Source organism: Etheostoma spectabile, chromosome 5 (genome assembly GCF_008692095.1).
Source record: "Etheostoma spectabile isolate EspeVRDwgs_2016 chromosome 5, UIUC_Espe_1.0, whole genome shotgun sequence".
NCBI classification, from domain to species: Eukaryota; Metazoa; Chordata; class Actinopteri; order Perciformes; family Percidae; genus Etheostoma; species Etheostoma spectabile.
In genome coordinates this window covers 36,350,741-36,363,284 of record NC_045737.1, presented here as the reverse complement: position 1 = coordinate 36,363,284, position 12,544 = coordinate 36,350,741, and the positions used below count along the sequence as shown (strand labels likewise).

The window sequence follows — 12,544 nt, the reverse complement described above, 5'->3', positions numbered from 1 at the left end:
ATACCAGACCAGCAGCACTGGACTCAGGTCAGTCCCTGTCCATGTGTAATACCAGACCTGCAGCACTGGACTCAGGTCAGTCCCTGTCCATGTGTGATATTTAGTAACAGGTGCTGCCAGCACTGAGATGATCTTGGATCTCTCCACTTAGAATTACATTGAATAGGATTGTAGTGTTGGAGCTATTCATTATTTTGTTATTGTTGGAACTATTAAATATTTATTAATTTAATTTCAGCTTTGCTTGAATTATAAAGCTACATACATTTTTGTATCATTAGTATTTTATTTGGGTTATTTTAATTTATTTTAGTATCTGTTAGTGCTTTTGTTTTGAAGGTACCGGGCAGCCTTAGCCACCAGGTTTGGGTCGGGGGTGGGGTTTACGTATTTACGTTTATGTATGGGGTTGAACAGGGGACTTTGGGAGAAGTTGGGTTCCTCAGCGCGCCGGGGTCAAGGGGACCACCAGGGTGTGGTACCTGTATGGGGGGGAACAGGGACGTGGGAGTGGGGGACACCAGGCCTCGGTGTGGTACTAGGGGGAACAGGGACGTGGGAGGGGACACCAGTGTGGGTATGGGGGAACAGGACGTGGGAGGGGGACACCAGGTGTGGTACCTGTATGGGGGAACAAAGGGGCTGGGGAGGGTGGTGGACCACAGGGTGGACACCAGGTGTGGTACCTGTATGGGGGAACAGGGACGTGGGAGGGGGACACCAGGTGTGGTACCTGTATGGGGGAACAGGGACGTGGGAGGGGGACACCAGGTGGTGGTACTGTTGGGGGAACAGGGACTGGGGAGGGGGACACAAGGTGTGGTACTGTATGGTGGGGAACAGGGAGTGGGAGGGGGACACACCAGGTGTGGGTACTGTAGGGGGCGGGAAGCAGGGACGTGGGAGGGGGGACACCGGTGTGGTACCTGTATGGGGGGACAGGGATGTGGGAGGGGGGACACCAGGGTGCTGGCCTGTATGGGGGGGGACAGGGACGTGGGAGGGGGGACACCAGGGTGTATCGTGGTACCGGTATGGGGGAACAGGGATGTGGGGGAGGGGGAACACGAGTGTGGTACCTGTATGGGGGAACAGGGACGTGGGAGGGGGACACCAGGGACGGCTGATGTCCGATCTTTTTTTTTTACCAGAGCCTACATTGCTCCTTTGTGTGAAATGTTGTTTTTCCGAGATATTGGATTAATAAACCTCCCAGAGAGCCATCTGCCTGGACAATGAACGTTTTTATCTCCGCGTAAGATCCGCTCCTTCAGGGCCTCGTTGAGTTTTTTATTTGTTTCTATTTGTTTTGTTCAGTCTGAGGACAATTTGCCTCTACAGTAACTAAGTAACACTTTCAAACGAAATTAAGAGAATTTGTGGCATTCACCAGCTTTCTCGTACGTTGAATTTGGACACGTGGTCCAGACCTGTCGTACGAGTCCATAAAAGCTGTAGACCGCCTGGGCTGTTGTACTGATTGCAGTCAGAGCGGCTCAAAGAACACACTTCTTCTCTCCTGTAGCCAATCAGTGCAGCACAAACATCTTGGGCACTCCAAGATTTTAAGCCCGATTCACACCGCGCTGACCGGGTTGAACGCAAGAAGCCTGAACCAGCCATTAGGAGAGGAACATTAAAATGTGCGTTTGTATATTATTTACAGATCCCGGTAGAGGGCTCAGCACCGGAGGCCCGCCATACCCACTCAGCATGTTCATATCAGGGAGGTATGGTGGTGTTTGGAGGACTGGACCGAAGGGGATCACCACTGGGGGACACAGCACTGTTAAGACCCACGGACAGAGGCTTCTCCTGGGAAAGGGTAGAGGTGCAGCCCCCTCCTGTTCCCAGGTCTGTTATGTTTCTAAGCTTTCACGTCATTCAATTTACTAATACCAGGGTTTCTGTGGGGGTCTTAAAAAGTCTTAAAAGGCTGAACATTTCAAAATCTAAATTTGTACGCCTTAAAAAGTCTTAAATTTGTTTTCTAGGTTTTAAATTATGCTAAATGGGTAAACCTTTTCACATTTGAAATGCTCCCGCAGCCCTTTAAAATGTTAGTTTTTTTCCGTGGTGTTATTTTTCTTTCTTTCTTTCTTTCTTTCTCTACTTAAAATATAATTTGTTGTATTACGACTATAAATGAAACCAAAATGCAACTTAAATAGCAGCCGAGTGCAAAGCTGGGCGAGTCTCTGTCGGAGCGGATTTCATTCTTCAGCTATAGGGAAGTGCAGGTTTACCCATGTTTCTGGACTCTGAAATTGACGGGGGGGGGTTTGGTTTCTGTTTTTTATTTTGTTATATAGGCCTTAAATGTCATTCGCAATGGTTTTAAAGAGGTCATGAAAATCCTTAAATTTGACCTGGTGAAACCTACAGAATCCCTGAAACAAAACCATGGTGTCTGTGTTAAACCACCTGCTTATGTGCATTGTTTCAGGTACTCTCACTCTGCCCATGTGATTGGTGAAAAGCTGCTCGTGGTTGGTGGAGTTTGGCTGCATTCAGATGGTGTACCAGGTGTCGTCGTGATCGACCTCACCACGCGCAGCAGTGTGGAGTTCAGCCTGGACACGGTCAGTTTACATACTGTACATTTAGGCCTGCTTTGCCAGACCTTCCTCCAAAGCGTTCTGGAAGAGGGTCTGGCTAGTCCACATAGCAATCGGGGACGGGATGAAAACATGCCCTGGTTTAATCCCATTTCTTTAAACCAATCACAATTGTTTAGGGCGGTGCTATCACCGTAGATAAACCGCGGTGCCGCTGCAAAATAGTCTCAGGAAGGAAGTTGTTTTTGGTGGAACGTGTGTACTTTCAAAGTTTTACCATAGTCCTCAGATTGGACAGATTAGTTAGCGTCGGATTTACCCTGCAGGACCTGAGGACAGGTAACACATAGTCCTCAGATTGGACAGATAGTCTAGCTAGCTGTCTGGATTACCTGCAGAGTCTGAGGACCAGGTAACCATAGTCCTCAGATTGGAAGATAGTCTAGCTAGCTGTCTGGATTACCCTGCAGGATCTGAGGACCAGGTAACCATAGTCCTCAGATTGGACAGATAGTCAAGCTAGCTGTCTGGATTTACCCTGCAGAGACCTGAGGACCAGGTAAACATAGTCCTCAGATTGGACAGATAGTCAAGCTAGCTGTCTGGATTTACCCTGCAGAGACCTGAGGACCAGGTCACCATAGTCCTCAGAAATCCACCGCAGTTTAAAATGACAAGCACAAGGTTTAGTAGTGACAGTGGGCTAATAGTGGTCGTAGTGAGAGAAAATGTTACGTGTGATGAAATATTGTGTTATGTATCTGGAAATGTTCATTAGCTGTGTAAAGTTATGTGTGACATCCCAGTAGTAACACAGGTGTCGTTCTGATCCAAAGACTCTTTGAGATAAAGGACACTAAAAGATTATACCCTGGACACTATCCATTATATCCACAGGTTAATGAGTAATCGTGTTAAATAATCTGGATTTCAATATTGACCAAAATAATCTGGATTATTATTTGTTCCATAATTGAGTCTATCGTTAGCTAGCTACCAAAAAAAAAACAAGGATTCCGACATTGCAAAATGCAACAAATCTTTTAAAACAATTACGTTCAAAGGGGGAAGAAGTCGAATTTATTGAAACATTGAAAGACTTTTTTAAAGGCACCAGAACCGTACAAATCCAAACAACACCCGACCCTATGTAGGAGTCTGGGTTTGTTCAAGGTCCAAGTGCAATGCATTTTCATTGGTCATGTAGCCTCAGGTAGGGTAGGATCTATTAAACTAGGCACCGTCTGATACATGTCTGTGTTGTGCCATCTCTAGACGTCGGTGCCTTGGCCTCTGATGCTCCACTCGTTCTGCTCTGAGCTGACGGACTCAGAGGAACCACAGCTGCTCCTGATAGGAGGGGGGGGGAACTGTTTCTCTTTTGGGACTCACTTCAACCCTCAGCCTGTCACCGTGGACCTCGGACCTGCGCTGGGATGAAGTCAAGTGTTTCTATGAAAGGGTCAAGCCGCTCAAATCAGTGACTTGTGGCAGTCCGAACTCCAACCGTCAGTCCTCTCCGATGGGATGAAATGGATAAACTTAAGATTTTGGACAGTTTGAATAGAGCTTACTTCTCCAGACACATGTTATTGTTACTGAGCCCTGATGTGTTTTATGTCTGAGTAAGCGTGATGTATGTTTCTGCGTTAAAATGACACTGTGGGTACGTACATAGGTACGTGGAGACACGGACCCTACGCCGTAGCCTGACGTGCACCTCTATAAAGGGACAAACTTTAGGCCACTTACGTAGTCTACAGTGAAAGCTATAAATTAACCATAAATCACGCTTATACAAGGGCACAAACGGTTCAAAAGACATTAAACAACTAATGTTTGGAAAATCCAAAGAAATGTCTTCAGTCTGCTTTTACTGGGCAGGTTTTTTATTTGTGAGACCACAGTTCAAAATCACAAAATAGTCAAATAAAATCATAGTCAAATATCGACTTTTTGAGTTAACGTTTTGGATAGAGGTTAAATCATTCAGTGAAGCGCCTAAAAGACTGGACCGTAGGACTGACGGCGCCCCAGTCGCCCGGCTTGCGGTATTCCCCCTTCTCCAGGAAGTACTGGCGTCCACGGTAGTTGGGGTGCTCGTAGAAAACCCACCAGCCGTCGAAGATCTTACACGAGTTGACCTCCCTCCAGCGGAACTTCTCCAGGAGAGAGGGACAGTCCTCCGTGGCCTCGAAGGCCTGGCCCCCGAAGTCTGCCTTCTCATACAGCTGCATCTTGTACAGGGCCCCGCTGGTCTGGAAGGGGACGGGAGGAAGGGGGGGAGGTGGCAGGGGTATGGGAGTAGGTGACAGGGGGGTTAGAGTGGAAGATAAGGGGAGAGGAGTAGTTTCGGGTTGAGAAAGAATAGAGAAGGAATGTGGCGTAAGAGAAAAGGGGAAGGGGGGGATATATAGGGGGGTGAGATTTGCATCCAACAAACGGAAAACATGTTTGTAGCCCTGCACGTATCAGTGGTCGGATCGGCATCGTCAACCACTTCCAACTTGATGCAAAAAAATCAAGATTTCAATTTTATTTTTTAATTTATTTTTTTATTTTTATTTTTATATAATCTGAACATTGGTACCAAACTTAACACGTGCAAGTTTTGGTTTCCGTAGCAGCCATCGTACTTCTAGGTGCTTGTTGTGTTGCAGCCATGGAGCACAGTTTAGCAATTTGAGATTTCAATTGAAATGTAAAGGGCATTATAAATAAAATGTATTATTATTATTATTAGTTAGCAATGTTTTAAAGTCTGTGGGGGGCTTAGTTATGAAAGCGTGGTGCTCTAGATAGAAATCAATAACGCATGGTTCTGCTGCACTTCTAGCAAAGCATGGACAAGTTGGTAAGGACTCCCAGGTAAAACGTAACTACATCATGACATCATGACATCATGACATCATGACATCATGACATCATGACATCATGACATCATGACATCATGACATGGCGTAAACGACGAGGGGCGCCATCCACAAGTATGTCTACGCTGTATACAGCCGACGCAAACAGACACACCACTTGGAGTGGTATCACAGAAAACAGCTTATCAAAGAAATGACGATTGCGTTCAGGAAACGTGACACGCGGGTTGGGTTTTGGAAAAGAAGAACGGGGTGGGCTTTAGTAAAAAAGAGACGGTTGAGTTTAGGAAACGTGACACGTGTTTTTCGGCGGAGTTATGAGCCAAAAGTGAAGTGTTTGTAGCTCCAGTAGAAGAACGAATCTCCGTTTTAAAACTATCGGCCAAACCAAAATATCTCATCAACGTTGTCGTATACCGGGCACGCGCATGCCGGGGTAAACGGGAGGCAGCACGTAGACTCCGCCCATTGCTGGTAGTTGCCATGGTAACATTAGTAGCTTAGTCTCAGAGATATGACCCAATCAGGCGGCGATACGTGGGCGTCAGTGTTGGTGTTGTCTCCGTTTGCACACAACCCTGCAGATGAAAAACCAAAACAGGGTCAAAAGGGTTTTCAAATGTCTCCGGTGGAAACGCTTTGAAATGCCTGAGCAGGGGGAATGAGTGTGGGATACACCAGAGCAGGGGGAATGAGTGTGGGATACACCTGAGAAGGGGGAATGAGTGAGGGATACACCAGAGAAGGGGGAATGAGTGTGGGATACACCAGAGAGGGGGAATGAGTGTGGGATACACCAGAGAAGGGGAATGAGTGGGGTACACCAGAGAAGGGGAATGAGTGTGGGATACACCAGGAAGGGGGAATGAGTGTGGGATACACCAGAGAAGGGGGAATGAGTGAGGGATACACCAGAGAAGGGGGAATGAGTGAGGGATACACCAGAGAAGGGGGAATGAGAGGTGTAAACATAGCAAAAGATATTTGTTTTTAAACCAAAACGCAGTTATGTAAATGTAGCCTAAGGAGCCTGATTTGGATGCCAAGTTTAACTAATATATAAATATAGGCATATATATATATATATATATATATATATATATATATATATATATATATATATATACACCGATCACTTGCTCTGTTTCTCCCCTGTCCCTACAGCCTGGAGGGGGCTTGAAAATATTTGTATCCACAAACGGGGGGGACAAGTTTGGGAACCGCTCGCATATATAAGTGGGCTCAGAGTTATTATTTTAATTTTATTTACCTTTTAATTAACCAGGAAGAGACTCATTGAGATTAAAAAAAATCTTTTTCAAGAGTGTCCTGGCCAAGACAACCACACGTACTGTACATACAAACACAAAATACACAAAAACACTAAAAACATAAAACAACTGGAACAGCAAACCCCTCAAAGTCAACCAGAACCCTAAACACATCAGGCAAAACCTCTACAGCCAGATGTGTCCGCCTCCGAGTCAATCAACATCCTCTTAAAAGCGATCAATGAGACCAGTTCTTTACGTTTCATGGATTTCTGTAACTTGTTCAGATGGAAGGAAAAGATCCCGGGAATGAAGATTGAAAGTCCCAATTCTATTTACACTAATGGAAGTAGAGCGGAAATAGCCGTGTATGTGAAGATATGGCAGTGTTGAAGTCTTCGCGTTGAAAGCCATCCAACACGAGTTCACAATGGCGAGAGAGAGATCACCACATCAATAACGTAACTGGCGTCCCATCACCATCTCTTCTGTTTGGCTGCCTTTTATAAAGAGTGCAAAACTGTTAACACGCAGCGTGTCCAAACTGGATAGATTTTTGCATTAAAGTGGCGTCCCTGAATCTGCCTGCAGGCTGTGGGTCAGCTGGTCCGAAGCCCGATCATACAAATAGACCGGGGTCACGTGTTGGTCTTCATCGACCAAGCCCTGCAGTTACTGATAGCATCGACACCATAGCACGACCTCTGTGATGTGCCCGTCCGTTGGTTTTTACTCTCCCCTGCACTCACTGTGGCTTTTATCAGCGCGCCTTTTTAAATTAACTTTTTTATTTTTTATGTTTTTAACAAAATACAAAGCATCCAACTCGCAACATAAACAAATCAACCCTCACCACTACCCCCCACCCTTGAAGAATGGAGAAAAATGAAGAAAAGATGACATATACATACGGTAGCACATACATACAACAGAATAATAACAAAATAGACACACCATAAACCAAGTAGGTATAAACAGAAAAACCGTACGCCCATCATAGACGTCTCACCAGCACAAAGCTTCTTAGGAGAGCCAGAAAGTACCCACCTTCCCCCTTTCCCCCCGTTTTACATGACATGGGTTAAAAGAATCTGTCTGGACCCAGCTTCTTTCTGCTATCTATCTATCTACCTCATAGAACAGATAATCTGGGGTTGACTGGATCCTGGGTCGCTGCAGTCCCACATAGGCCATCATGTATCCCGGTCCAAAATCCCTGGACTTAATCGCAGGTCCATAAGAAAGCACACCTCACTTCTGACTGTCATGAACCTCGATAATAACTCACAAAGTCAAGCTGAGGAAAAACCCCTGCTAATAGTCACATTTTCACAGGTTAATGGTTAATTAAGAGATCTGCATCATTGGGTTGTTATTACTAGTGAATCATTTCATCCAAGTGAGTACCAGCCAAGCAAGTTGTAACGGCGGTGGAGGAGTAGTCTCACATTGGCAGACCTACAGTATCTCCACAGCGCTGCGGAGTTAAGGTCCGGCTACACAGGGAAAAAACCCTCTGGGTTGTTTGCATTTCTTTAAACCAATCACAGTGGTCTTGGGAGGAGCTGAGCTCCAGACGCAGCAGTGGTGGCTCTGCTCAACAGTCTCGGGGTGGGACACCCGCAAAAGGAAACGCCACATTCGATATTAAATGAAGTTAACTGTTCACATTATACAGTAACCTGAGATGTTTGAATCGGCTGATACATGGTTAAACCTCACTAGCTCTTACCGGTGTATCTCTGGGCGTACTTCGTCCCCAGCGATCCCACCACTTATTCCCGAAACGTCCCAGTTAGAGATGAAATGACATAAACACATTCTTTGTAAATCTTTACAATCGTTCCCAGAAAGAACCGAGCCGGCCGGCCTTGTTGCACGATTATCCGCCAATATCTTGAAAGCTCTAAGTTGGCTGTTGTTTCCCGAAGCGAAGGGATTTTAAGAAGAGCATCACACAGAGAGCAAATCCAGACTGGTGCTAGAGTAAAAAGTGGAGTGAATAAAACAAAAATACTCAAGTAAAACAAAAGTATGTCAATGTTTTACTGTACAGCAGAGCAGAGGCGATGGCTGACTTACAAAGTGGACCATCTTGCAGGAGCTGAGTCTGTCGTTGAGGCCCATCCAGCGCTGGTACTCTGGGTACTCCCCCCTGGTCAGGACGTACTGGTAGCCCATGTAGTTGGGCCGTTCGTACACCACCCAGGCCCCGCTCTCCACCCGGATGGAGTTGCAGCGGCTCAGGTAGGCGTGGAAGTCGGAGCAGTCGCTGTCGCACTCATAGCGACGGCCCTGGAAGTTCTTGTCCTCGTAGAAGACAATCTGGGGGGGGGGGGGGGGGGACAACACATGGGGGTCTTAAGGCTCTAACACACCCACCCGACCCTCGGTAGAAGAGGCAGTTGGACTGCCTCGAAGCACACTGAAGCAACGCTAACTTGAGCGCACGTTCTGCACATGTGCGAGACGTAATACGTCTCCGTAACAGCAGGTTACGCTCTGCTGTCGCCAAAAAAAATGAAAACCAAAAATGACGGAACATCTCTCTAGACCCAGTAAAGACAGAGCACAGTGTTATCAGTCATTGTTCTCCTCAGAGGAAGAAAGTATTAAGTAGTAATAAGAAGATACTGGCGTTGTCACTTGAGGTTTTCTCGTGCACTGATTCGCCGGTCTGGGGCTAGCCCTCCGATTGGTCCTTGAGTCGACCGCCCACCGGCTGAATCAACAAGTCAAATCAAGACCTCGCCAGACTGTCCGACGGCCGATAATCTGTTTGGTGCGTCAGCGCCTTTCGCTTTTACCAAGATCGTCTGTTTCTCTTAATGCGTAGTTCCTTAGAAAGGTCGGCTACGTCCTACAGCTCCCATCCAACTAGAAAATACACTATCGATCCTTTTGACAATCAATGAATCGGTTTAAATCCTTTCCTGTGAAAGAATACGTTTGGAACAAAGGAAAACATCCCGCTCTCTACTCTTGCTATGGCGTCACCGTTTATTTATCTACAGTTTATTTACCGAAACCTTAGTTTTGCTGCAAATAATCGATGATGCAAGAGCAAACTACGGGATTTTGTCTTCTGTTCCAACTCAGCTGCACAGAAGAATTTCTGGATATGCGAGTTGTTACTTCATGAAAGAATAAGTCAAACTTCACGGATTCCAACTTCTTACACGTGAATATTTTCTAGTTTTCTTCATTCTTCTGTGAAAGTAAACTGAGTAACTTTGATTTGAGACATAAGATATATTTGAGGATGTCATCTTGGGCTTTGGGAAACGACAGATTTATTTTTTTTGTTACCATTTTCTGACATCTTATAGCCCAAACAACTAATCAGTTATTCAACGAAACAATCAACAGATGAATCGACTGTTAAAATCCTCGTTAGTTGCCGCCCTATAATTCCCAATTGACCGCCACTGTTTTATCACACAGACTTTCCAAAAAGCTTTTCTGACGTTGGAAACGCATTCTTTTGGCGATGTTTTGTTTTTAGTAAGCGGTGCGGGTTTACCCTCCAGCTGACCACGTAGTACTGCTAGGATCCCACCCCAATAATCCAGCCTCTGTCCACTACTTTAAACCCACACACGCCTACTTGACCTCCGTGACCCGGTGCTACCGGACTCTGCCAGTCCCAGTTTCTCTTCACTCACCCTGCCCATCTTGGATGTAGTGTGTGGGATAGCCTGGTGATGTTGCTTTGCCCCCCGAGGTCTCGATGTGTGCTCTGGCCTCTCACCAGTCCCTTTTTATATCCCCGCTTTCCCCCACGCTAATAAATAGCAACAGTGGAGGCAAAAAAAAACAAAAAACAACAGGGAACAATCGCTTTGTCATGAAAATGAGATCCAAAAATTGAGTCAGTGATTCTAGTGCTATTCAGTTTTTCCAGAAAAGCGAGGAAGGATTACGGCCATAATGGCGGGCATGGTTAGCGTCCATTCACCCCACTCTCATACTGGCCGGGTCCGGTGCCCCCCCACCCCCCTCCCTCCCTCCCTCCTCACACACACACACACACACACACACACAACACACACACACACACCACACACACACACACACACCACACACACACACACACACACAAACATACAATGCCAGCTCCACAGCTTGCCCCCACCAGGTGGGACTGCCAAATCATGACTTCTGTCTGCATTGTGGAAGAATCCAGACAAAGCCGCGTTCCCTGGTGGAGGAAGTGTTCAGATCCTTTTATTTAAGTAAAAACTGGGTTGGAATGTAACTAAGTACATTTACTCAAGTACTGTACGTAAGTACACATGTTTTGGTACTTGTACTTTCCTTGAGTCTTTTCTTTTCACGCCACTTTCTACTTCTACTCTGCTACATATCAGAGAGAAATATTTACTCCACTACATTCATCTGACAGCTTTAGTTACTTTACACACTAAGATCTCTGCACACTAAGATCTTTACACACTAAGATCTCTGCACACTAAGATCTTTACACACTAAGATCTTTACACACTAAGATCTTTACACACTAAGATCTCTGCACACTAAGATCTTTACACACTAAGATCTTTACACACTAAGATCTTTACACACTAAGATCTCTACACACTAAGATCTCTACACACTAAGATCTCTACACACTAAGATCTCTGCACACTAAGATCTCTGCACACTAAGATCTTTACACACTAAGATCTCTGCACACTAAGATCTTTGCACACTAAACACATGTAGTTTATAAAATGTTTTATTATGAATGAAACATTGTAACGACCTATGAGTCCAGCTGAAAGGATTTGACCATTAATCACACGACTGTTTGGATCCTCTCCAGTTTCTAAACTGTGAGGATTTTTCTGCATAGAGTACTTTTACTTGTAATACTTATTATGGATTATTCTTACATACTTTTACTTAATAAACATTTACACACTAAGATCTTTGCACACTAAGATCTCTGCACACTAAGATCTCTACACACTAAGATCTCTACACACTAAGATCTCTGCACACTAAGATCTCTGCACACTAAGATCTCTGCACACTAAGATCTCTACACACTAAGATCTCTGCACACTAAGATCTTTGTCACTAAGATCTATTACACATAAGTCTCTGCACACTAAGATCTTACACACTAGACTACTAGATCTCTACACACTAAGATCTCTGCACACTAAATCTTTACACCATAAGATCCTACACACTAAGATCTTTACACACTAAGTCTTTACACACTAAGATTCTACACACTAAGAGAATCTTTACACACAAGATCTTAACACATAAGATCTAACACTAAGATCTTTCCACACAAGATCTTTGCACACCCTAAGATCTTACACACTAAGATCTTTGCACACTAAGATCTTTGCACACTAAGATCTTTGCTCACTAAGATCCTAACACGTAAGTCTTGCACACTAATTCTCTCACACTAAGATCTCTACACACTAAAGACTCTACACTACAGAGATCTCACACTAAGATCTCTACACACTAAGATCTTTACACACTAAGATCTCTGCACACTAAGATCTTAGTCTACACACTAAGATCTCTACACACTAAGATCTTTACACACTAAGATCTCTGCACACTAAGATCTTTGCACACTAAGATCTCTACACACTAAGATCTTTACACACTAAGATCTCTGCACACTAAGATCTTTGCACACTAAACACATGTAGTTTATAAAATGTTTTATTATGAATGAAACATTGTAACGACCTATGAGTCCAGCTGAAAGGATTTGACCATTAATCACACGACTGTTTGGATCCTCTCCAGTTTCTAAACTGTGAGGATTTTTCTGCATAGAGTACTTTTACTTGTAATACTTATTATG

General features: G+C 44.8%; 2 protein-coding genes across 2 annotated transcripts in view; one reads left to right on the top strand and one right to left on the bottom strand.

Moving 5' to 3' along the window:
• lcmt2 (leucine carboxyl methyltransferase 2) overlaps nucleotides 1-4,282 on the top strand; it is a gene marked incomplete in the record, with an annotated part of 16,349 nt that extends 12,067 nt beyond the window's left edge. Inside the window, 3 exon segments of the mRNA XM_032515244.1 lie at nucleotides 1,667-1,854; nucleotides 2,447-2,582; nucleotides 3,834-4,282. Coding sequence (XP_032371135.1) covers nucleotides 1,667-1,854; nucleotides 2,447-2,582; nucleotides 3,834-3,998 — 489 coding nt within the window.
• A 147-nt stretch (nucleotides 4,283-4,429) lies between these two features.
• Nucleotides 4,430-10,526, bottom strand: crygs2 (crystallin, gamma S2). Its single transcript, XM_032515257.1, has 3 exons — nucleotides 10,368-10,526; nucleotides 8,785-9,027; nucleotides 4,430-4,816 (listed from the first exon to the last, which is right to left on the bottom strand). The coding sequence occupies exons 1-3, from the start codon at nucleotides 10,374-10,376 to the stop codon at nucleotides 4,544-4,546; spliced, it is 525 nt and encodes a 174-aa protein (XP_032371148.1). The 5' UTR covers nucleotides 10,377-10,526; the 3' UTR covers nucleotides 4,430-4,543.
• Between the last annotated feature and the right edge of the window lie 2,018 nt (nucleotides 10,527-12,544).

Coding starts and splice junctions, on each gene's coding strand:
- crygs2 (XM_032515257.1), bottom strand. Junction 4,817..8,784: donor CCTGCAAGATGGTCCACTTT/GTAAGTCAGCCA, acceptor GTCCCCTTCCAG/ACCAGCGGGGCCCTGTACAA.